We start from the raw sequence: 27229 nt of genomic DNA, 5'->3' as shown, positions 1-27229 counted from the left end.
CAAATGAGAAAACCAAAGTACATAATAATTAGGCCTCACCAAGTGACCTAGAACCAGAAGATTTAAACTTAGGTTTTACAGCTCTTAATTCAGTTTTTTTACACTCTTATACTCATTTTATGTAAGCTACATTAAATAAGTTTAAAACTGATCTGTATAAAGACTACTCCTGTTTTATAAATCATATTATTTCAAATGCTTTAGGGGACAGTAAGTCTACACATACCTGCTCACTGGTAGTAAGTACTACACAACTTTAAATTCCATACTCACACCTGGGGAACTGGACTGAGGTCACGGAAGGAGGAATAAAAGGAGTCATAACCCTGAAGCTATGCCTGACCCTTGCACATATGCAATTAGGTCTCAGTTCTTAAAAACTTCACAGATTAGAGAGGCACAGCCAAGTTGCCCTCGAATTATACAGAATAAACCAGTACTATGTATATCACCTGCTAATTTAGGTCTTCTAAGAAAATGCTTTCACATCTCATCAAAATTATGCTTTAAGTCCAGTAAGGAAAAGCAAAGACAAAGGGATCAATTAACCAGAAAGTCAAATTATGAGTTACATTAAAAAGTTACCAAGGTACCTTACAGAATAGATAAGGACTGATGTGTAGAAACTGGAAAGTTTTAGCTTTTATGCCAAATAAAAAATACAAATAAAAAACAGGATATGGACAGATTGACTATATCTCTAATCAGCCAAAGCAGCAGATGAGAGGGGACAGTGCACTTCACCCCTAGAGCGTGATGCCAGACTGCTGGCCCGGGTGAGCGGCGCTGCACCAAGCAGTGCCAGAACTCTCCAGTCCCACGTTCCCGCGAAAAAATAACCAGAGGCGGCCTTTTTCCAAGGCTGCCCTGTCATTCAGGCTAAACAGTCCATAACTCCAAACTTTAATTGCCAAACCACATACCCAATAAGATATACTCTGAATTACTCTGTAACCAAAGTGATTATGAATAATTAAAGCTTGATGTCTTACTCAACATTATATGTTAGTATATATTATTCACCTACTGAGTGAGATGCAGAGATTCTATAACGAGGCTGAGTAAGACTGTACAAGCACATAAACTCACAGGTTAGAGATCAAAGCCACAGTGATGACAGAATAAAATTTTTTAGGCGAATAGTGGTAGAATATGGTCTAATTGATAAAGGAAAAGGACTCTATATATTTAAAGTATCTAGTGTGAAAACATGTACAAAGAATGTGAATTTCAGCACATTTACTACAGCAAAATGCTGGGAACAGCCATAAAGAAATGGTTAAATAAGCAACGCTACGCCCACACAGTGGAATGCTGCGGAGACACGTCACGTGCACAGCATGCCACACAGCTGGATTTGTACGTGTGACGGTAGAACTAGCTCTGGAATATATTAAGAGAAGAAGAGCAAGATGCAAGACAGAATACACAATATGGCATGGGAAGAAGATTTATTTTCAAGGAGTAGTATAATTAAAAAAAAATACCTGGTGGTATCTTCTTAGCAGTGCCACTTTTGCTTCTTGAACTTCTTTTTGCAGGTGTTTTTTCGTCCTTTTCCAAGAAGTCCTGTCCATCACTGGGGCCTTCACAAGGAGTGTTTTCTGAGTTCTCACTTGCAGCCGCCTCACAGCTCGGTGTGCAGCTTTCATTATTGTTGAGACTGTCCTGCTCGGACACTTCAGGTTTGCCCATTGCACGGTCACTGCTGCTCAGATGATCACGCCCACCCCCGTCAAGTCGATTTTCATTTTCGTCGGATGCAGAAGGCAAGCATGATACTATACTTTCCACACTGTCAGCAGGAAGACACCCATCTTGTGGTTCTATCTGAAGATTATATGTAGGTGTTTCACTGTCATCCATTAGAGCATCTTTTGTTGAATCATTTAAGTTTCATTAAAGTCCTTCCATGTCTACAATGACAAAAAGAGAAAAGCTACTTTATTTTTTAAATTCTGGATTCTCGGTGACCTTCATTTTCCTCTTCTCTTGGGTTTGCTAAGTCAGAGAGAGCAGGAAATGACTGAAGCTCATGCCTGCTACCTCTTCCCCACCTACAATCCCCCTAGTTCTCGTTTGAACACAATGGTTCTCAGCCCTGGCTGCATGCTTACTACCTGTGGAGTTTGTCAAAGTCCATCCTAAATCTATTAAATGGCAGCCTCTGTGGACCAAGCCAATAGAGTATAGATTTTTAAGTTCTGTAGGCGATTCGAATGGGCATCATGTTGGGACCACTGTCTCAATGAAATAAATTACTTGCTAAATAAGGTTATCTGCTAGAACCAATCACTCATGTTATACCTGGACACTTAACCAGACAAGTGAAAGTTAGTTGTTTAAGTCCCTGTCTGCCCAAACACTAGCAATATTTGCAAATAAAAACATTTAGATATATTTTTAAATAAACTGAAAAAGGCATGTGGGGGAAAATTCAGGTAGCATATATTTATACTGTTCTATCTCTTTTACTTCCTAAAAATAAGGCCTGGAGAAGTACCTTAGAATTGTTAGCAAATTCCTTTTATACAATTAAAAAAAAGAAAAGAAAAAAGAGGGCCATGATTAACTCTAGGCTATCTAGTTGAAACTACAAAAAAAAAGTAAATCTGTTCCAAGGATCCTGCTAACATTTTATTTCATTTTATTTTATTTTAATCCTCACCCAAGGATATTTTTCCATTTATCTTCAGACAGAGTGGGAGGGAGAGAGAGGGAGAGAAAACGAAACATTGATGTGAGAGGGACACATCAACTTGTTGCCTCCCACATGATCCCAAGCAGGGCCGGATGAACCACAACAGAGGTACGTGCCCTTGACCAGAATTGAACCAGAGACTCATTGGTCCTCCGGCCCACGCTCTACCGTTGAGCCAAACCAGCCAGGGCCCTGCTAACATTTTAAAGATCTACAAAATGGATTACAAGCCCTTTATTAGTCATGTTTTATCCCCCCTTATCAAAAAGTACATTACATTTTAAGGGAAATGGTACCAGACAGATTTAGATTTATTTTTATGCTTGACAAGCATTATTTTGGGTTTGAATCAAATATAATATTCCAGTAATTCTGAAAAAAGTCTTAAGTAATTCTTCTAATTAATAAACAGAAATGCTTACTTGTTAGACATGTAAAGTAGAATTCTTTTTTTTTTTTTAATCCTCACCCAAGGACATTTTTGCATTTATCTTCAGACAGAGTGTGAGGAAGAGAGGAAGGAAGAGAGAGAAACATTGATGTGAGAGAGACACATCGATGGTTGCCACCCACACACCCACACTACCTCAACTGGGACCGGGGACAAACTGCAACCGACGTACGTGCCCTTAGCGGGAACTGAACCTGAGTTTCTCTGGTCCATGGGTTGATGCTCTAACTGCTGAGTCAAACCAGATAGGGCTAAAGTAGAATTCTTTAAAAACATCAAAAGGAAGTATAAACTATATTATCAACTCTACACAGTATCATACGCTTTCAACATATTTTACAACTGGAATGCTTTATTTGATTCACACATAAAAGTACTGCTTGGTAAACATAAAAATATCTAAATCTGGCTGGTACCATCTTCCTTGAAATATATTCTACATATCTCTACTGATAAGTATGTAATATAAAAAGTAAAATGATTTAACTTGACTAGAATAATTTGGTGTATACCTAAGAGAATTTCTAAATAGGGTATAATATTTTTGTTGTTGTTAATCCTCACCCAAGGATTTTTCCCTCCATTGATTTTTAGAGAGTGGGAAGGGAGAGGAGGAGGGAGACAGAGAGAAACATCTATGTGAGAGGGACACAGTGATTGGTTGCCTCCCGCAGGACCCCAATCGTGGCCAGGGATCAAATCTGCAACCCAGGCACATGCCCTTGACCGAACTGAACCTGAGACCCTTTGGTCAGCAGGACAGAGCTCTAACTGCTGGGCCAAACCAAGCAGGGCTAGAGTGTAATTTTTAATTTAAAAATAGTTATTTTATCTCCTGGCTGGTATAGCTCAGTGGCTGAACATTGACCCATGCACCAAGAGGTCGCTAGTTTGATTCCTGGTCAGGACACATGCCCAGGGTGTGGGCCAAATCCTCAGTAGGGGGCATGCAGGAGGTAGTCAATCCATGTTCTCTCTTGTTGATGTTTCTATTCCTCTCTCCCTCTCCCTTCCTCTCTCTCTCTCAAATCAATAAAGAAAAAACATTTTTTTAAGTAGTTATCATTTTAATGAGATCTTCAACTTCACTCTCATGAGGGAATTCAAACTCAAAAACTTTAAAAGTATATGTGGTTAAAACAATAAAAACAACCCAAAAGTCCATTAACGAAGAACAAATGTGGTAGATTCATAAAATGAAACATTATTCAGCCATGAAAGGAATGAAGTTCTGATAAAGGCTACAACACGGATGAACTTTGAAATCATTATGCTGAGCCAAGACACGAAACGAAAAATATTCTATGATTTCACTAACATGAAGTATCTAGAATAGGCAAATTCATAAAGACAGAAGATGGATTAGGAGCTGCCAGGGGCTGAGAGCAGGAGGAAAAGGGACTGCTTCCTGGCGGCAGATCTTGCACAGGGTGATGGAAAAGGTCTGGAAACAGTGGTGAGGGCGGCAGGGCAGTGTGAGTATAATTAAGGACACTGAATTGTAGTCTTAAATGTGGTTAAAATGGCATAGTTTATATTACACATATTTTACCACAATAAAAATAGTGAAAAAATTTATATGGCTATATAGGATAAAGGTCAACCATTAAAACTGGTAACAGCCTCAGTTATTTTCGAATTTAAATGATCAAACCACATTCTACATGTATTTGCAGTTGAGAAGTATAAAGGTTTTACTTTTACCTAAAAGAGACTCAGAGATCACATGCCAAGGAAGCCAGTGGGAAGCAGAAAACAGTCCAGAGAGCCCCAAACAGTAACAATCATGGCTTATTGAGTGGCTTCCATGCATTAGAAAGTGTGCCAGGCACTTAATGCAACTATATCTAATCCTCCGAAGAAGCCGACACGGGATGTATTCATTCTGTGTTTCAGATGAAAGATAGTATCAGAGAAGCAAAACCCACTTGTTTAAGGGCGTATTCCTGGAAAGAAGTGGACCTGGATCTGAAACCAGGTCTCTCGTGATTTGAATCTTGTGCAGTACAGCATAATGGCTGAGAGCAGAGGACACGGAGGCTCAAATTCTGCCTCTGCCATTTAACAACGGTATGATCTCAGGATGTTCCCTAGCGTCTCCAAGCTTCCATTTTCTCATTTGTAAAAGAGGAGAATTAATACCTACCCTCGTGTCATTTTTGAGGCTTACACAACAGGGCAGGTAAAGCACTTAGTGGAATGCTTGGCCCACAGTAAATGCTCAGTGAAAGGTAACCATTATTACCTCTAAAAATCTCCAGGTTGGCCCTGGCCGGTTTGGCTCAGCGGTTAGAGCGTTGGCCTGCGGTCCGGAGAGACCTGGGTTCGGTTCCCGTTAAGGGCATGTAGCTCGGTTGCAGTTTGTCCCCAGCCCTGGTTAGGTCGTGCGGGTGACAGCCACTCGATGTGTCCCTTTCACGTCGATGTTTCTCTCTCTCTCTCTCTCTCTCTCTCTTCCTCCCTCTCCTTCCCACTCTATCTGAACAAAAAATGGAAAAATGTCCTCGGTGAGGATTAAAAAAAAAAAAAAAATCTCCAGGTTGGCATTAAATGCTGGTAGGTTTGCGCAAGCAGGTCCGTAGCCTTCCTGCGTCTTTCCAACCTCCCCTCCAGGAAAGATTAGGTTCTTGATGACAGACTGACGTTAACAAAACCATTTGAGAATGCTGGGAAGTATTAATCAATGATGGGATATCTGATTTAGTTCCTTACATGGAATACCTAAATGTCTCTGTTCAGCACACACACCCTGTTTTCAGATGATTCAGATACCCAGAAATGAGTGATGAAGGCTCCTAGGTGATGAAGGCTCCTAGGTGAGTATAAAATTACAGATTCTATTTCGCAGTTTTCTTGAGTGTCATGTACTAGGCCCTTAGTAAAACTCTTCAGGCCAATACTTTTACTTAATTACTTAGCAGACAGATAATTACTTAGCAGATAGGTGATTTTAGCCCCATTATACTAATAAAGAGACCAAGTATCATAGCTTGTGAACAGTCATTTGGCTAGCAAGTTTAGAAATAGAATTCTAATGAGTTATGATCCTGAGACCATAGTCCTGATCATTATGCTCTACAGACAATGGGGAGGTATACTCCAATGAAGAATCTCCACCCTATAGCAGAAGACAGAAGCTCGAGAGTCTGGAAGTTCTCTCTTGCCCTGGAAAGTGCTGGATCTACACAATATTCCACTTCCTATGTAGCCTACCTTCTTCTGTTGAGAATTATTTTTAATAACATACTAATATACTACTTAAGTAGCTATTACCAGTAAAGTAGGTGTTCCTTCCTTTGGGCCTCAAGACATTTTGCCTATTATTTTGTAATGACATAACTAGTTTAATTCTCAAAAGGTAACTTTGTAAACTACTTTTTAATACTGACTCTTATGGTCTTTCCAAGGTGTGAAAGCCTTAAAATTATTCCTACAAGACACCTACCAATTTTTCAAGTCTTGGCTCAAAAGTCACTTCAATTTGTTTACCCTGACCTCTCCATTTCAAAAGACCCCTATGATAAAATACCCCTCTATAACAGTCTGTACCAGCATATAGTCCTTCCCAAATACTGTCCTATATTGGATAGTTTTGCATATGTGTTCTACTAGATGTAAGCAGTTTGAATACCCATAGCCCAGCCACAGATAATGTTTATTCTTCACAATGTCTAGCCTTGGGACTTGTACTTACAGATGTATGGGGGAGTAAAGGAACCAATTTTCCACTGTTCCTTTCTGAAAAGGAAAAAGTCAGGCACATGGATTCCCATCCATTTCCTGCTCCTACTCTGGGAAGTAAAGGGACCTATTATATAGTATTTGGCTTCTGTCTACATTCCTAACACATTTCAGTTGGAATATTTTAATGTAAGCAAAAAGATAACTTTCTTAATGGAATTTCTAATCAGTATAGTTTTACTGTTTTTGGAAGCAGTTACAGATGTTATTTTTATCTCTTCTTTCTCCTCTTTTCCTCTCCCTCAATGCTACACCAACAACATTCTCTTTACAAGCATTTAATGAAAAATATGTCAAAGTCAAAAGGTTGATGTTCTGATGCACCTGTATCTCATAATAAGAAAGCAGCAGGCAAGGGAAAATCTCCAGGAGAAAGAGACCCAGTTGATACACAGTATTTAAAAACATGCTAACACTGTATGGGACTTGGATTTAGAAGCACAGCATTCAAGGTTATTTGCTGTATCTAAACTGACTATTCTCTGAGAGTCCCTATGCCTATAACCAATTCTCACAAAGAAACAGTAACACAGCGATCACCACACAGCCCTGATTCTGGCATATTTTGCCTTTTAAAAGCATGACAGTGAGTGCTGCTCAAGTTTCCAGCCTCTTGTGGCAAAATAGCATTCCAAATATGTCCACTGTATAAAAGTTATTTGACATGTTGACTCTGTACAGCTGAAGAATGTCAGGCAAACATACTGAAGTGAGGCCTATAAAAACTCAGAAAACCACAAAACTTCAAAGAAGCTTTAAATAAACAACAGAGTAACAGACTAACAAAAAGAAATCTAGATTTTGCCAAAAATACAATCTCAATCTCAGGTCGATATGACCTCATTTTTGAGATATCTTAATGTATATCTGCTGAGAGTATAAACATAAGGTGTTACTAAAATTTAAAAATACAGGAATACATATATAATATTACTTAATTACTTTGTTTTAATACTTTAAGGAGATTACACATGCAATTTTTCTGTAATTCATACAAATTAGACCTAAATACTATATTTTTACTTTTGAAAAAAGCCAAAATTCTTAAAAACTAAGATGGGACTTCAAGTTTAAATTTGATAATTTCTAGTCAGACCAAATAAATTTAGAGGAAGACAGTAACCAAATCAATTAGGTATTCTATTAACCCTAAATTCAAATTTGCCTACTCATAGTCAACTCAGAATTGAGGGAAAAATTCCCCACACCCATATGTTATTGGGTTTATATTTATTAATATTGTATTTATTACAGTGATTACTTATCACTTTACATTTTCTCACCTTACCAACTAGGCACGTCCCATATCACACATATCTCATTGCTGAATAGTTTTGTGATTAACATTTTTGTTCAGACATATGCACCATATGCATGAATATGCCAGCAACCAAAAATATGCCTCAAAGGAATAAGTCTCAAAATTTTTGCAATCACCAGCAAGAAATTCATTTATTCACACAAAACACTTCGTGTATAAATAGCAGCACTATTTACAATAGCTAAGATCTGGAAACAGCCCAAATGTCCATCAGTAGACAAATGGATAAAAAAGCTGTGATACATATACACAATGGAGTACTATGCAGCTGTAAGAAAGATTCTTATCCTTTGAGACGACATGGAGTGACCTGGAGAGTATTATTCTAAGCAGAACAAGCCAAAGAGAGAAAGACAAATATCATATGATCTCACTTATTTGTGGAATATAATGAACATAACAGTCTGAGGAATGGGGTAGTCCCAGAGATGTGGAAGTGAGGTACAGACTGACAATTCCCAGAGGAGGGGGTGGTGAGGGAGAGATAAACCACAGAACTTACATGCATGTATGCATGAACAATGGACATGGACAACAAAGCTAGGGACAGGGTGGGGAGGGAGAGGGACTGGGGAATCGGTGGGGGGAAAAAGGAGAAACATCTGTAACAAAAATTAATTAATTAATTAATTAATACTACTACTAATAAAAAACACTCGTGTATAACTGAAATGAAGGGATCTTGAAACCGAACATATATGAAACACTGTGGGACTTTCCATTCTACTCAATATTGTTTCCTATTTTTAAAAGATGCAGATTTTACACCCAACACCGACCATAGCAATAAGCAGTTTCTAGGAATTCATAGTATCTCAACCTGAGGACCACCATCTGAAGACCAGAGAAGTTTGCAATTATCTCCAAATTGTTTTCTGAAAAGGATGCAAACCACATGAAATTCAGACATTAACTTCAGTTACAATGTTGCCCACATAATTTCAATATAACAATTACTGCTAATTTATATAATTCCTCTCACATTAAAATTTAGCTAAATTATTAACCTTTAGTCAAGTTCTCTTACTTGAGATATTCTATACCTATGCTATTCATTATGGTAGCCACTAACCACATATGGCTACTGAGTACTTGAAATCTGAATAGTAAGATGACTGAAGAACTGAATTTTTACTATTATTAAATTTTAATTATTTGAAATTTAAAAACAGATATTGACTCAGTTAAAGAAAAAGATGTATATTTGGAACAAATTGGGTATATAGTTTTGCTTTTTCACCTATAAATTTTGGGAGATCTAAGTATAGATCAAGCATTTCCAATGAAAATGAATCCAAACTGAGATGTGCTGTATTTGTAAAATACACACCATATTTCAGATACTTACTATGAATACAAAGAATGTAAAACAGCTTATTAATAAATTTAAATATGATCATATATTGAAATGATATTGTTAAACACACCCTATAATTAAAGTTAATTTCACCATTTATTTATTTAAATCATGAGAGTTTCTTTACAAAGTTACAGAAGTAGTAGAAATGAGCCAGCTGGGATGCTTAGGCTCAGGAAACAAGTTACAGGGCCTTTGGAGCTCAGGAGAGAGAAGGGCAAATGTAAAAGCGCCTGGGGGTAAGAAGAGGGAGAAGGGAAAGATGTGGATGTGCTCCCAAAGGGAGAACACAGCCTATTTCACTTCTGAAATCTCTGAAAGGCTCATGTCGTATTCTACTGAATAATGCTGCTCTCCAGGATACTGCCTTGACAGTGTCACACTAGCCGAAAGGGTGGCTTATGTTGAATCACTCTATTCCGGATTCTTTCTTGCTAACAAGATATGCTGTAGGCATTTCCTGGCTATGGATATTAATATTACTATAATTATACAAGATAAATACTAAAGGAAATAAACACTATATGCTTTTTAAGTTTAATTTGTAAATACTTCCTTATATCCTGTTTTCAGGATGGAAACCCCCGGATCATGCCATCCCATTTTTTGGTAATTACCAATATTCGAAATATTCCTGGAACTTTATAAACATTGAATAGTAATTAGAATTAGTAAGAGAGTCTTATGCTATTCTTTCTAAATACCTTAATTTCTATGATAATGCAGTATAAAAGTAAACCAGGCTTTGAATATTTCTTTATTAATAATAAAGAAGTTTTGTATAAGGAATTTGTTCTTCACATAGAAAAAACAAAGGTCAGAGAAAAGTTATGCCATAAAATTAGAATGGGGATAGAAATGTGAAAAAAAAAATCATAACAAAACCACAAGAACATAAAAAGAAAAACAAATGCTTAGTCAAATATGAAGGTAATGATTCTAAGGGAGAAAACAAACTTGAATTTTTACTTCTGCAGAGAAGGCACTCCTAAAATATGAAGAAGTTAACGGAAACTATATGACTTATAAGCCCCAGACCACCTTGGGGCAGATAAATTGAGGGAAAGGAAGCGTAACTCGTTTCGTTTTCCTCAGTCCTCCCTTTCGAATGGGGCTGAAGATAGCTTTCTCATCCAGAGTCCTTGAGGTAAACGATCCACTGCACTCGTGGGAAGGACAGGTCAAAAGCCTCGTGTGGGTGTCCGAGCAGTGCGAAAGCAACCATCCCTCTCCGCTCTCCCTCTCCCAGACACGTGCAAGTCTTACTCCAAGGTACAAGACAGAAGCAAACCTGCAGAACAGTAGGAGCTCGAGGACATCTTCGGACACGCAGAAAAGCATTTTCAGCAATAATTTCTAACTTCTTATCCCACTTAATCATTTTGCCTACTTCAGGGTGATTGAATTCATGATTTAAAATGTTCCCAGAAAGTAACTTCTTTATCACTTGAAGATAAAGGGTGGGCAAATCATAGCATAGGAAACTATCAGTTAGCAACACAAACATTTTCTTTACTTTCACAGAGTTAATACCATATACAAAAAGGGAATCACAGTGTAGAGGAAGGAATCATTTCCCTAAGTTCACACATAAGTTGTGTTTATTTGGTTTTGAATTATTTTGTTACAACACATATGGCAACCATACTTTGAAGCCACCAGCAGAATCTAAGAACTTGAAAATACTTTTTGTTTCATACCATAATCACTCCTTTAAAAAATAATTATGTTTACTGCTACATGTCTTCATGAAAACAGTCTCAATGATTTTTAAACTTTGAGCACTGTATTACACAACTTGTGATATAAAGCAATCAATCTATCCACACTTTAATCATTAAATATACACATAAAACTATACACTTTGTTTTAAAATGATAATTCTTGCTAATATAGTAATAAGAGAAAATAGTTTATTAGAACCATCCCTTAAGAGGCCTGACAAAATAGTTAGCATTATCTGAGTAAACCGCTAATTATGAACAGTAATAAACAGGTATTAAATACTTACTGTGTGTGTGTGTATGTGTGTGTGTGTATGTATAATTTAATCTTCACACAGGTCACACAAGGTAGTTCTATAATTATATCCATATTACAGGGAAAGAATAGAAAAATTAAATAGGCCAAGGTCACATAGCTAGTACATGGCAAAGTCAGAATTCAAACTCAAAGAACCTGACCCCAGAGCCAAAATCCTTAACCACTATAATCATTTTTATAATAATTTTAAAATATCAACTATTCTAAGATGTATATGTTGTAAATGCCAAATTCCTAGCTTTAAGGAGACATCAACACAAACGGTTTCTAGTATCATGAAATATTTTTCAGACATACAGAGTTGAGAAAATAGGTTGAGACAAAATATAATAAAACCCACTGATAAGACTATTTATTCGCTGTACTCCTTAAATGTGATTAACTCACTTTTTTAGGTTTACACATTAATCTATATAACACCCTTTTCAGAAATCATCAAATATTGGACACGTCCCCTTGTACACAAAGAGTAATTTGTACCAGGCAGATCACGGGTATTTACAGAACAAACATCACAGCTGAAGCAGGGGAAATAAGGTACAAGTCTCCAAACTTTGATAGTGTGTCTCTAATGAGCACGCATATACCCACTGTATTTATATTTGTTCAGAAATTATAGGCACACATACTATACTAACATATAAGTGTATGTTCATTTCTACACAGGTAAAATAAACATGAAGAAAGGATTAAAGCGTTCCACCTCTGGCAAGGGCTGACTAGCTCGTTTCAGACAAACCCTCCTGATGGTAACGCCTAGAGAAGCTGGAAGACAGTTTCACTTTGGAGGTCAGACAGACTGAGCAGAGCTGTCAGCAGACGTGCAGAGCTGGCAGAAAACTGGAGTCAGGGCCTGTCCAGAAGAGGGAAGCCTGGGGCTTTCAAGTGGGACCTGAAAGAGTTGCTCCCTAGGAGAAAAGATGAGCCTGAAATAGACTAGCCCTCACGGGGGACTAAAGCCCAGGAGAATCATCTTCAGTTCTGGATGAATTAAGAAAATCTACGCTAACTTGGTTGCCTGCAAGCAACATAAATAAATTCTCTCTGGAAGAAGGAATCCAATAATGGCTCCAATTAACTTCAGAAGTTTCCATCTATAATGCCCAATATACAATACAAAATTACCAGGCAACAAGAGGTCAAGATTTGACCAAAAACTGGGAAGAAAAGTGATTAAAAGAAATAGGCTCATAGGAGATCCATATACTGGAGAACTTGAAAATAACTATTAAAATGTTCAAGGACTGATATGAATAGAAGAGAAATTTTCAGAAGAGAACTAAATTGATAATATAGAGGCAAAAGCAAATAGTTTATTTTGCTTTTTCATCTAATCACTAGATTTGACTTTTAAATAATCAAATGGATATTCCAGATATAAAAATACAATAATTAAAATTACTCCAGATGTGAAACTCAACTTACTGATTTCCAAAATATTTTTGAACAAATATATAAGTTTAAGAATTTTTTAATTCATTCAAAATTGTGTCTAGTTACCCTTTAATCATGAATTTAAGAAAACTGCATTTAAGTGAGTTGCTAAAGGGAAAAACAAAAAGAGTAACTTTCCTAAACTCCATCCTCTACTTTTTAAATCCAATCACTGATATGCATTGGGCCTGGCTAAGCACACTTTTCTATCACGAACAAATCTTCATCTGTAATACCTGCTTCTTGTCTTACGCTGATTTATAAATGTTTTCTCTCTGTGGTAATTTTAGAATACTAGCCTGGATGAGAACTTATATCCCTCAACTTCTAAGTTACAGTAATAATTGGAAGATAATAATCCAATGCTCTCTTTTACACAAGCACAACAACCTGTGTGTCTGTGCCACCATCAACAGTCCTGGGTAACTGAAGAGCTGATACATTACTAAAAGGCCCAGCTGTTTATTTATCCCAAATATCTCTGATGTTTAATAAGTGCTATCCTTGAGTCCTTATGGTTTTTTTGCAATTACTAAGAAAACAAAAGAACACTGAATTCAATGATAGCAATGGATAACATGGAATTATATTCAAAATAACTGAGAAAAAGTGTCACTGCATTTAACTTCTAACTAATACATAAAAACTGTGCTGTACTTTGCAGGGAGAGACAGTAAGACAAAAAGAAGTTGGCTAGTGGCTATAATAAAACTATAGCTCCAAACCATGAATCATTAGTGGGAATCATTAAATGTATCAGTAGGGATCCTGTGAAAGATTTTTAATCAGCAACATGATTAGGTTTAAGTATCAGAAAGATCAGCTGTGCTGATCTTAAGCAACAAAGTTTCTTCTCCCTTTTCCAGGAGGAGAGGGAGGATGCTGCTAGGAAAAGAAAGGGCTGCTAGGTAAGAGGGAGACGTTAATGATAACAGGAGAGACAGTGATAAATAAATGATGGTGCAAAGACTGAGGAGGTGGGATGGCATCCAAGACAGGCTGAGGGACAACCCTTGACCAGCAGAAGAGGCATGCTTTGTGAAAAAAATGACTGGGGGCAAGGGCAGTACATTGAAGTTGGAGGCATTTCCATTTCATGGTATGTCTTTCTCAGGGAAACAGGGAGCAGGGTATCTGCCGAAGGCAAGTGGGTGTTATTAGAAGCAGGGGCTTGGGAAGCCCAGAGAAGGTTTAAAATAGCCAGGAGAATAGGTAGGGCTGCTGTTGAGGGCCCACTGAAACTAGTTCCACTATAAATTCATAGTCTCCATGCTACGGTAATATACACTGTCTTCAAATTATTCTCACAGTGCACCGTCCCCCAAAGAGCAGCTAAAAGGAGACTCACTCACCCTGTCTACAGGAGCATGAAGTATCAGTAGGAATGCTGACAGCTTCTCACTGTAATGGAAAGAGATTTCTTCAGTCTATCTCCCTACCATTTCCCATCTGTGCTCCTGTTCTTACTCCGGGCTTTATGTTTACAGATGAATGCAGTCTGTACAATCCTTGCCTCTGGTTTACTTCATTTAAGACAAATAAATTCTTAAAGCCCTGATCTATGTTGTAATTGTTCTCAAATGCATACCAGAATTTTATTTAACAAGTTACAGCACTGCATTTTAAATCAGAAAACTTGAGTTCTGTTACTCTCTCCCTTCCTAGGAGCTGAGGTCCCTCTAGGATTCCTCCTAACTTTAACATTTCATGATTCTCACTATTTGTTCCCAAGTTGTTATTTGTCTTTTACTGCTTCAAGTCTAAAACAAATATCACTTTCCAGTTCATTGTTATGTGAGCTGCAACACTTGTTATCTACTTAACAAGAATAGCCATAAGCAAACTCACACGTTTTCTTCTGCTACCTTTCACTGTCCACCCTACCTTATCTTGAAAAACAATGACATAAGGTTGTCCTTTAAATGGGAACATGATGCTCCTGCCCCACATCCAGGAGAATACGAGTTTTGAACTATTTACACAATACAGGTGCAAATTCTTTTTCACCCAGTGCTTTGTAATCAAAAGCACACGTTTGGCCAGCATTAAAGGATTACTATGAGGACAGGAAACAAAGCAAATAAATCTCCACATGGAGACTGAACTCTGACCTCAGAAGCCGAGGCTGAGCTAACTTGTTAACGTAATCAATTGTAACTGTCCACTGTGAATAAGATATACTCACTAGATACAGGGGGGAGAGACAGATGAGACACAACCTGACCTTAAGAGTTTATACTCTAATAGGAAGTGGCTAAAAACCCTGTCCTAACCTTCCTTCTACCCCAAATACCTTTGCTACAGAGTAAAATGTGACAACTCACAGGTAAGTTCTTTGAGAATTAAAAAGAAAATGACTTTTACTTGTAGGGAGGGTGTGATATATATATATATATATTTAAGAATATTCAATTCTATTACAGAAAATAGTGGCGACAAATAAGGAAGTGAGATGAAACTAAGAATAGAATCAAACAGCTTGACAAGTTAGCTATAGAAAAAATAAATAGAGTATACATGTGCTAACCATAGCTGGAAAGGAATAATAGAAACAAAGACCACCAACTATTTATGACACCATGTAGGGAAAACCAATATTCATGAAGGTATTGGTATTCATGAGTTATTAAGTCAGCCACCCACTGATGACACCCTAGACCTACCCACCCATTTCCCAGGAAACACAGATGAAACGCATAGGTGCTCCACCACCCTAGCTGGTGGACAACTGCACCAGTCAGGTGTACTTGTCCCTGTATTTCTCCCATAAGGCAAGCAAGTGTGTTGAGCTGCCTTGTTCACCCTCAACTCTGGTCCACACCACCAGCTGGGAGGGCTGACACAGTAGAGAAGACAAGACACAGGAACCGTGTAACTCAGCCCTCAGGTGGTGTGTTCCCTCCACTCGCACTTTTCAGACAAGAAACAAACATGAGCAAAATAAAAAGGTGAACAAACACAGGGTGTGTTTTAAGAACAGCAAATGGCTGGACTTTGGAAAGGAAGTGCTGTTGGAATGTGGTGAGCGGAGAGACTGATAACTTGAGGCGGGGCTGTATCATGATGACAGAGGAATTCAAACCAGTGATTCTCACACAACCTGTTGAGGAACCAACTTTTTCTCCTCCAGAAGGCCACGAATCTTTTACTAGAAACATGGAGAGGAGGGTAAAGGCATAGAAAACACGAACTCGATTTTTAAAATTATTATACTCAAATAAAATGTACTCTGTTGAAATGTTATGGAAGTTTCTGAACTCAATTTCCGTGATGATTTCACTGCATTCAGGTAACAAACTATCTGGTGGATTGTTACCAGACCAAAGATCATAACCTGAGCAGCGCTGGTTTAGACTGTGGATGGGACTGAGAAGCCATGACAGGCTTCTGAATATGGGGCAGGTTATGAGAACTGTGCTTTATGCAGACTAATCTGATGGTGATATACATGATGGGTCAGAGAAGAAGGAGGGTTAGAGTGAGATGAGAGGGAGGGATCCTGACTTAGGATGACAGAGGTGGGAATAGAAACAAGAAAGACTCTGGAGGTAGAATGATCAGGTTGGACTACTGTCTCAATATGGAAGGTAAGAGACAGTAAAGAATCCAGGATACCTCCTGACTTTGATCCCACAGGTCTGGGAGACAGCAGCGTACGAAAGAGAGACCTTAGGAGGAGGAATTATTCTATTTACTAGGTACCTTCTTCCCAGTCACAACTTCTCTAGCTGCTTGTCCCATCACCTCTGGATATAGCGGCTTGTCCCATCACCTCCTCAAGTTGTCAGTAGCAGATGGGGAGAGAGAAATCACAGCAGGAGAAGGTAGATGAAAGACAAACAGCAAAAGCAGAGTTGTATTTAACGTAAGCCTTCTGATTTTCATGAAGGTTGTTTTTCTCGGTAAAGTCAGTACATTTGATAATTCTAAGTATATGTATCTAAAAGTTTCATCTCACTATAATAAGGACTACTTATAAGATACTACCAATTTCATACTTGACTGATATGTACAAAACAAAAGTTTACAATTATCTTTTAAATTTTAGCCTTGGCCAGTTTGGCTCAGCAGTTAGAGCACTGGCCTGAGGACTGAAGGGTCTTGGGTTCCTGGTCAAGGGCATGTACCTAGGTTGCAGGTTCAATCCCTGGCCCTGGTAAGGGTTGTGCGGGAGGCAACCAATCAATGTCTCTCTCTCACATAAGTGTTTTTTTCTCTCTCTCTCCCTCCCTCTATTCCACTCTATCTAAAAATCAATGGAAAAATATCCTCAGTGAGGATTAACAACAACAGAAAAATAATAAAAAATAAATTTATTTTAACCAAAAAACACCTCTACAAATTCAAAAGGTATTCAATTGTACAGGATATCATTAAAATGATGAGAAATAATGCATGATATTAAATTAAGTGTTCAGTACTTGTTATATTTGTCACCATCAAGACAATTCCTTTTTGAGAAGAATTTATAATTTAGTAGGAAAGACACATACAAACCCTAGTAGGCAGCAAGGCACAGTGAATAATATTTAACAGAAAAAGTAAAGAGGAAGAATAAAAGCTGACCTGGGATCTGCAAAGCCACTGGATAATAAATGCACATTTTCTGGTAACATCAATTCACTCCAAGCAATTGGGAAAGAAAGGTGACAGATACTATTTTTATGTTAAAACATGTTATAGAGCCCTGGCCCGTTTGGCTCAGCGGTTAGAGCGTCGGCCTGCAGTCCGGACAGACTGGGTTCGATTCCCGCTAAGGGCACGTACTTCGGTTGCAATTTGTCCCCGGCCCTGGTTGGCCATGCAGGTGGCAGCCATTCGATGTGTCCCTTCACGTTGATGTTTCTCTCTCTCTCTCTCTCTCTTTCTCTCTCTCCCTCCCACTCTATCTGTACAAAAAATGGAAAAATGTCCTCGGGTGAGGATAAAAAATAAAAACAAACAAACAAACAAACAAACAAAAAACATGGTATAGAGCAGGGTAAAACAAAACAAACAAACAAACAAACAAACCCCATAAAGTTCCAAGAAATTTTTAGGTTCAAATAGATGACTTAATAGAATGTTTAAGTTTGTTGTTAGGAGCAATCATACAAACAAACAAACAAACGAACAGAAAAACCCCATAAAGTTCCAAGAAATTTTTAGGTTCAAATAGATGGCTTAATAGAATGTTTAAGTTTGTTGTTAGGAGCAATCATAATAGAGTATGAGAATGATAAATATTTATACAGTGCTTATTCTGCGTCATGCATATATTACCTCTTTTATCCTCACAACAACCCTACTATGTAGTTATTATTAGCACCTCCATTTTATGGCTAAGCAAACTGAGGCTTTGACCGAAAGGTTAAGCAACTCATCCAAGGTCAAACAGCTCTCAGATTGGGTCTCAAGCCGAGGCTGCCTGGCTCTGGAGTCTATAACCGTCTATGATGGCCACATACACTGGAATTTGATAAGGTGATGGAGTTTGGACAAGTGAAAAAAAAAAAAAAAAAAAAGGGAAAGAAAATTGCAAGAATCTTTATTACTTGGCCTGAGAAAAGTCCCATCAAAGTTTGAGGCAATAGTTTATATAGAATCTACACTAAAACATTTCAAAGACTTATGTTTTCAAATGAAATAAGCACTGTAGTTGTCAAAGTATCTTGTGGACACTATCTTGAGCTTGCTCATTTATTGCTGTAGTCTTTCTAACAAGTTATTCCATGCATGCATCTTATTTGCCAAGTAGAATTAAAGTGCCTGAAGCAAAAGAATGTGTGTGCTACATCTTTTGCAACCCTTACCACAACAGAGTTCTGGGCACATTATAGTGCCTAATAAATGCTTGTTCAATTACACCAAAGTCTCTTTGTCACTACCTTTTACCTACGGAAATAGATTTAGAAGAAATGGTTACATGACTTAAGGTGATGTGTAAAATTTACTTAACAACAAAACCCCACAAGTATTATCTGGTAGGAAACAGAAATAGAGCGGAAACTCCAAAGCAAAGAGTATGTTTGTCGTTGAAAGATTAAATATAAGGACAAGTCAGCAAATTCCCAAAAAAGAAGCATGAACTAGTACAACGAGCGGGAGAATGGTTAGAGGGTTTAGAAAGAGAACTGGAGTAAGGAGGTAAAGTAGGAGAGGAAAGAAGCTACGAGGGGTAACATGGGGGTGGGAGGTATAGAGGTTGGAATGAACAACAGTCTAATAAGAAGGCAACAGGATTTTGTTAAATTTTTATTTCATAAGAATGGTCAAGTTTGGACATGTTTTAATCACATAAAACTACACCTGAATGATATCCTGAATACATGCTTTTTAATAACATAAAGATGATCTAGTAGCTTTATTTCTGAAGATTTATGCTGAATAAGAAATATTCTGAACACTAAAAAGAAAAAAAAGGGAAATCCTCTATGCAGAAAGATAAACGAGGAGGCATTATTTTAAAGGCTTATTTTGTTCTTGGGACTGTTCTATATATTTTGTATACCTTATCGCAGTTAACTCTTGTTAACTGCTAAGAAGTATTATTGCCCCATTTACAAATGAGAGATTGAAAGGGTTAGTTACCGTGTAAACAGTTTGTCCAAATCACTGCAGCAATGAGTGAAAAACTGGAAATAATCCAAATGTTCAATAACAGGGGGATGATAAGTAATTTAGCTCATACCCCAAATGTTGCAAAACCACAAAATATGTACATTATGAATCCATAATAAAGGAGGGAAGACAGCCTGGCTGGTTTGGCTCAGCGGTTAGAGCATTGGTCCTCAGGCCAAAGAGTTTCGGGTTAGATTTGGTCAAGGGCATGTACCAAGGTTGTAGCTGGATCCCTGGCCTTGGTCAGGGTCCTGCCTGAGGCATGTCTAGATGTTTCTTTGTCTCTCTCTCTCCCTCTCTCCCTTCCTACCCACATCCCTTCCACACTATCTGAGAATCAATGGAAAAATATCCTCAGGTAAGGATTCACGAAACAAAACAAAACAAAACAAAACAAAACAAAACAAAACAAAACAATCTAAAACAAATCATAAATGTGATCTCACTCCAAAGAGACCGAAAGTAAATATCCAACGCTGTTGACAGTTTTTGCTCTTGGTTGATAAAACTACAAGTGACTTTCTTTTTTGCACTTTTCTGCATATTGCATATTTAAACATAATATGTTTATTTTCAAAAAACTTTTTAAAAAGCATTTAATCAAGGACATGTAGTTTTTTTCCAAAAGTCACTAGAAATGCTAAGAGTTAATCTAAGTATTAATATTAGTCACCTCTTTAAAAAGATAAATAAACACAAGCTTATCACAAAAGTTTAGCAAATTAAAAACAAAACACACCATTTACTAAGTGCTTTCTGTGTGCCCAACACCATGGAAGGCAACCACTTTGACATGTATTACCTCATGCAATAAATCTGTAGGTTTTTTTCCTTTTGGAAAGTGTGTTTATCTACCATTTCAGTGGACATCCATTGTCCTATTTTATTTGTTTCATTGTCACTTATTATTATTTCAATTAAATTTACTGGCGTGACATTGGTTAATAAAATTACAAAGGCTTCAGGTGTACAACTGTATTTTGAGTTCACCACCCCAGGGACCCTATTTTAGAACATCAAGGAGTCACTCGCTATATCTGCCAATAACCTACAGCAGTGATTTTCAACCAGTGAGCTGCAAGAGTTTTTAAAACATGCAGTATCTGACCATTTAGTCAGGGGCACTGACCTCTTTTTTTTTTTTTTTGGTACGTGCCCCTAGCGGGAACCGAACCCAGGACTCCCTGGTCCGCAGACTGATGCTCCAACTGCTGAGCCAAACCGGCCAGGGCTGACCTCTTTTTTTTTTTTTTTTTTTAATCCTCACCCGAGGACATTTTTCCATTTTTTGTTCAGGTAGAGTGGGAGGGAGAGAGAGGAACAGAGAGAGAGAAACATCGATGTGAAGGGACACATCGAGTGGCTGCCACCCGCACAACCGACCAGGGCCGGGGACAAACTGCAACCGAGGTACGTGCCCTTAGCGGGAACCGAACCTGGGTCTCTCAGGACCGCAGGCCGACGCTCTAACCGCTGAGCCAAACCGGCCAGGGCAAAAATTATTTTTTTTTTATCCTCACCCGAGGACATTTTTCGATATTTTGTTCAGATAGAGTGAGTGAGAGAAACATCGATGTGAAAGGGACACATCGAGTGGCTGCCACCCACACGACTCAACCAGGGCTGGGGACAAACTGCAACCAAGGTACGTGCCCTTAGCGGGAACCGAACCCGGGTCTCTCCCGACCGCAGGCTGACGCTCTAACCGCTGAGCCAAACAGGCCAGGGCTACAAATGAATCAAAATTATACCTGTTTTTCTTTTTGTCAGATCAGCAAAAATATATTTTTTGGTGTGCCACAGAATTTTAGCAATGAGTTTATGTGTGCTATAAGGTGAAGAAGGTTGAAACTCGCTGACCTACAGAAACAGAAATTCCTACCAAGCCAGTTCTCAATGGCACAAAGTAGACCCTCTATGGCGGAACTCTACAGCTTTTAGACATAAACCCATCAGAATTGTTTCACAGCTTTTCCCTACATCTTTACCAAACCCTAAATCAAAAAGATGAGATGAAGAAATAAAATTCTATGCAATATTCAGACTTAATTATAAATTATATCAATGAGCCCTGGCCTGTTTAGCTCAGCAGTTAGTGTCAGCCCACTGAGCAAAGAGTCACGGGTTCGATTGCGGTCAAGGACACGAACCTCAGTTTAGGTTCTGTCTGTGGCCCTGGTCGGGGGCCTGTGGGAGGCAACCAGCCAATGTGTCTATCACATAGGTATTTTTCTCTCTCTCTTCCTCCTACTGTGATTGAAGATAAATGAAAAAATACCCTTGGTTGAGGATTAAAAAAACAACAACTATATTAATGAGAAACCTTTTCCACATATATTTCCTTTCCTTTCCTTTTTTTTTTTTTGTAATCCTTAGGAAAGGATATTTTTCCATTTATCTTCAGATAGAGTGGGAAGAAGGGAGGGAGGGTGGGGAGAGAGAGACAGTGAGAGAGAAACATTGATGTGAGAGAGACACATTGACCAGATGTTTCCAGCACTAACCCAACCAGGGCTGGGAACTGAGCCACAACTGAGGCATGTGCCCTTGACCGGAAATGAACCTTCGACTCATTGGTCCGTGGAACGATGTTCTAACTGCTGAGCCAAACCGGCCAGGGCTGGTGATGTTTATTTTTAATTTTTTTCTTTATTGAATTTAGAGAGAGAGGAAAGGGAGAAGGAGACAGAAACATTGATGAGAGAGAACACTGATTGGCTGCCTTCTACATGACCCCCACTGGAGATTGGGCCCACAACCTGGGCCCACAACCTGGGCACGTGCCTTGACTGGGAATTGAACCAGTGACCTCCTGGTGCATGGGTTGATGCTCAACCACTGAGCCACACCAGCCGGGCAAAGGTGATGTTCACTTTTTTTCTTTTCTTTTTTCTTTTTTTTTTAATCCTCACCCGAGGACATTTTTCCATTTTTTGTTCAGGTAGAGTGGGAGGGAGAGAGAGGACCAGAGAGAGAGAAAGAAACATCAATGTGAAAGGAACACATCGAGTGGCTGCCACCCGCACGACTGACCAGAGCCGGGGACAAACTGCAACCAAGGTACATGCCCGTAGCGGGAACTGAACCCGGGTCTCTCAGGACCGTAGGTCGACGCTTTAACTGCTGAGCCAAACCGGCCAGGGCTACTTTTTTTCTTTTCTTTTTTTCAGATAGAGCAGGAGGGAGGAAGAAAGAGAAACATTGAGGTGAGAGAAACACATCGAGTGGCTGCCACCCACACGACTCCAACCAGGGCCAGGGACATACTACAGCCAAGGGACATGCCCTTAGTGGGAACCGAACCCAGGACTCTCTGGTCTGTGGGCCGATGCTCTAACCGCTGAGCCAAACCGACCAGGGCTGCGATGTTCACTTTTAATTAAGGTTCTCATCATTTCACATAGCCCTTTTAATCCATCCTGCATATCAGAGGCAGATTACTCTTCAGAAAACACTACCTTTGTGTTTCACATAATAAAACCAGTGACTTGATACATTTGTGGAATGAATATTTCTTTATGTCTCAAAGATTTATAATGGCTTCTTACTGTCTGGTCAATTTAGCTAGTGCCACTCAAATCTTATCTTTCTACTGAGCATCAGAATAATCTGTTCATTTTAGATGAGCATCAATATTTCCAACATTCCACAACCACTATCCCATTACCTAAATTCCTATTTTGGTTTTGTTAATCCTCACCTGAGGATATTTTTCTATTGATTTTTAGAGAATAGAAGGGAGGGAGGGAGGGAAAGAAGGGGAGACACCTACTGGTTGCCTCCCACACGGTCCAGGGAGATCCAACCTGCAACCCAGGTACGTGCCCTTAACTGGGAATCAAACCCGAGACCCTTTGGTTAGGAGGTCAATGCTCTATCCACTAGGCCACACTGGCCAGGGCCTTTTTTAACATTGTTGTTTATTTTGGAAATCATTATCTTTTTTTTTAATCTTCACCTGAGAACCCGCAACGGAAGTACATGCCCTTGACTATGAATTGAACCTGCGACTCTTGGGTCCTCGGGCTGACACTCTTAACCGCCAAGCCAAACCAACCCGGGCAAATTCCTATTCTTTTTACTTACTATCATTTCCCCTGTTGCCATTATCCAGTACAACCACACCAATAACTCCCGACTTCTGCTTTTTTTTTTCTTTCTTTCTTTTTTTCATTAGCCTCCTCCTGCCATTACTTTCTTTTCTATCTAGCACTGAATCCATGTATCATCTGTAGTTACTTCCTTAGTCCTCATATTTCTACTGTACTCATTTATAAAACTCCAGTGCTCATCAACCTAAACACTTTCTCTGCTCTTACACCCAAACTGCTATCTATTACTAAAGAAAATCACAACTACACAGATGGTAACTCTATAAAAGCAGCACCCATGCAACCTCAGAATACTGTAAGCCTCAATGCTGGCCAGACATCCTTCCTCACAGAACTCCCAGGACCACAGCCTCCGAAGCCATTCTACACCTTCATCACTAGCCTCCGGTCCCTTTCTCATCCCTAGCTCAGTAGTCTCACCTGGACCACAAGTAAACAGAGGTACCGGATGTTAGTTGGAAACCAGTATTTCCCCCCTCTTATTTTTGTAGAAGAATGGCTCTATCCGCTGTTCAAGAACAGTCTTTCTACCTACACCCACTTTCTTACCCTCTTCCACTGCATCAGGAAGCATGTCTATCCATGGACCCATCCTTCTTACTGAGTAGGGCATCCTTATAAAACACAGGTTTCCATTACCCCAAACCCAAGTGAACAACTCTGGACTTCCAGAAAAAATTCAACCAACAGAGTCAATTATCTATGTGTAAAATGCACAGAGGGCAAACACATGATAAAAAATAAAAAACAAATCAAGGTATGCTATTAGTATTAAAGAAGTATAAAGAGTAATTGTTAAACATATGAAAATATAGGGTAAGATATTTGAGGAGGAATTGTTTTTAAAAAGAATCACCATGGCCCTGGCCGGTTTGGCTCAGCGGTTGGAATGTCGGCTGGTGGACCAAAGAGTCTTGGGTTCAATTCCGGTCAAGGGCACGTACCTGGGTCCTGGCCCTGGTCGGGGTCCCATGGGAGACAACCAATTGCTGTGCCTCCCTCACACTGATATTTCTCTTTCTTTCTCCCTCCCACTCTATCTGAAGATAAATGGAAAAATATCCTCAGGTGAGGATTTACAAAAACAAAACAAACAAACAAAAAAACAACTAAAAATAAATTAATAATAAAAAGAATCACTGTGCCTTTTCTTATCAAATAATCTATTATTTTTTTGTAAGTAAATAACTACCAAACATGAAGCTAATATAAAAGGATCTTTATAAAACTATAGCTGCTTATAAGAGTTGGAGACTTAAAACTAAATTCAAATTAATTCTGTGGTTTCTATCTTTTCTTTGGGGGGGGGGGCAGGTTTTTGAAGAATCTGATGAAAGCTAGGAATTCCCTTCTCAGAAAAATATATAGATACTACCAGTAAGTTATGAATGTTATTTCAGGGGTTTATTTTGGGCCCCCAGTTAAAAATTCTGATGATTCCCAAGAAATTATATTTTATTCTTGCCAAATAGGTAGCTACTGTTTTCTATTCCTACACGAAATTATCTAAACCTTAATGACACGAACCCTTAATGACAGTTGACATAATGGTGACTTGTATCTCTGGTACACAAAGTTAACAGAAATGCAGAAAGGGAGATGGGTGCGAAATTCTGTACTTATTCTACAGAAGTATTTTGATGGAGTTTGGGGAAAAGAAAAATATTCCAGAAAAGGCAGTTTATACTAGCATAGCAATCCTAAGATAAACCTATAGAAGAAAAAAGTTATCCCAGAGGAGGATAACTTCCAATGCTTTGGAAGACTGCGGGTAAATATGGTTTTCCCCCAAAGAACACATATCTGAGAAAAAATGACCCTATTACAAATAGCCTACCATAGTCTATTATCAGTGCATTCAAACCTCCGTGCACTCCAAGTTTCTTCCTGGCAAATCCATCAGACATCAGAAGGTGGGGAGAGATCAATAGATTCTGACGTCTACATTAAAGTTTCTGTTCAGCATACATCATGCAAAAACTCTAATTTTGGAAAAACCATGTTTTCCTCAATTAACATTTATTTACCTTCTTTCTCTCTGGAGCATTATTATGTTTGTAACAGAAAAGGAAGGAGAGGAAAGAGGGAAGGGGATGAGATTTGCACTGCTACTCCTCCTTCGAGTTCATATAAACCATGACGCGTCTGCCTTTCAGCTTTCAGCTCTCCATGGAAGACAGAGGAAAACAAACACACAAGCAAACAACAGCAAACTAGAAAGGTTACAGGACAAGATATCTGCTGGAAATCCTTTCACGTGTGAGGAGCTAGAGCAAAACGAAGTGCCAGCAAAGGCGATATACAAAATATGTGTTTTTTTGGTGTGTTTTTAAATCCCTACCAAAGGATATTTTTTATTGATTTTAGGGAGAGAAGGAAGGTAGAAAGGAAGAGAGAGAGAGAGAAACAGAAACAACGATTGGTTACCTTGCATACACACCCTGACTGGGGATCGAACCCAAAACCTAGTATTTGCCCCGATTGGGAATCAAACCCATTGCCCCTTTTTGGTGTACTAGACTGATAACACTTAACCAACTGAGCCACCTGGCTGGGCCCAAACCATATGACTTTGGTTTTACACAAAGTCATATGCTCAAATGTCAACAAAGGTGACTAACTTTGTCACTTACTGCTTCAGAATTCTTCCTAAAAGGGAAGTTAAGAGGGAAAATTAATCATGATTTGTCAGTATTTTGATAGACACACACATGGTTTCCTTTCTATACAGCAGATGATGATGGAAAACAGGAAGTCCTAAGGGATGGCAGGGAGGAGTGCTAAAATGGAAAAAAGTTTCCTTCTCCAAATCTGTTCAAGGGCAGAATCTCAAAACTGCGACAAAACTGTTTAAGAAACCTCAAGCTTTTAAAAGATTCAGAATTTTTAAATGCTATTTCTTTTTTTAAAGATTGTCCAGACATGGTTTTTATTATTTATGGAAGTATAATTGACTAATAATGTACCTTCTTTAAAGAACATTATAGCCCAGGTGGTGTGGCTCAGTGGTTGAGTGTCGACCCATGCACCAAGAGGTTGCCGGTTCGATTCCCAGTCAGGGCTCATGCCCAGGTTGTGGCCCAGATCCCCAGTGGGGGGCACGCAGGAGGTGACCAATCGATGTCTTCTCTCATCGGTGTTTCTCTCTCTCTCTCCCTCTCTCTAAATATCAATAAAGAAAAAAATTTTTAAAAAAGAACATTATAAATGATTTCAAATGCATAAAAAAACAGTAGTATTCCAAGGTTAAAGGAAATAGAATTTTCCCCAAGAGAATGATTTCTAAATAAAGAAAACCCTGTATTCATGTGAATTCTAAAGGCCCCAAACTGGAGAGAATGCTCCATAAGAGTATCAAGACACAGACATATTGATTGTTCAATTTCTTAATAAATAAGCGGCCTTGTAGAGACCACTTATATTAGAGGTTTTCTTATAAAAATAAAAAACTGAAAATTGTCAGACTATC

General features: G+C 38.6%; 1 protein-coding gene across 2 annotated transcripts in view; it reads right to left on the bottom strand.

Annotated features, from left to right (window-relative positions):
• CNST (consortin, connexin sorting protein) overlaps nt 1-27229 on the bottom strand; it is an 83445-nt gene that overhangs the window by 52089 nt on the left and 4127 nt on the right. Inside the window, exons 1-2 of one of the 2 annotated variants that reach the window (XM_036277460.1) lie at nt 14401-14421; nt 1488-1916 (exon numbers count right to left, since the gene is read on the bottom strand). In XM_036277460.1, the coding sequence (XP_036133353.1) occupies nt 1488-1866 (379 nt within the window). In that variant the 5' untranslated portion in view covers nt 1867-1916; nt 14401-14421. Of the gene's footprint in view, nt 1-1487; nt 1917-14400; nt 14422-27229 lie in introns of those variants that run through there. The other variant, XM_036277459.1, reaches the window with a different exon arrangement.

This window comes from Molossus molossus, unplaced genomic scaffold, assembly GCF_014108415.1.
Source record: "Molossus molossus isolate mMolMol1 unplaced genomic scaffold, mMolMol1.p scaffold_m16_p_23, whole genome shotgun sequence".
In the NCBI taxonomy this organism is placed as follows: Eukaryota; Metazoa; Chordata; class Mammalia; order Chiroptera; family Molossidae; genus Molossus; species Molossus molossus.
Note: the sequence above shows the minus strand (reverse complement) of the source record. Positions and strands in the feature narration are given on the sequence as shown.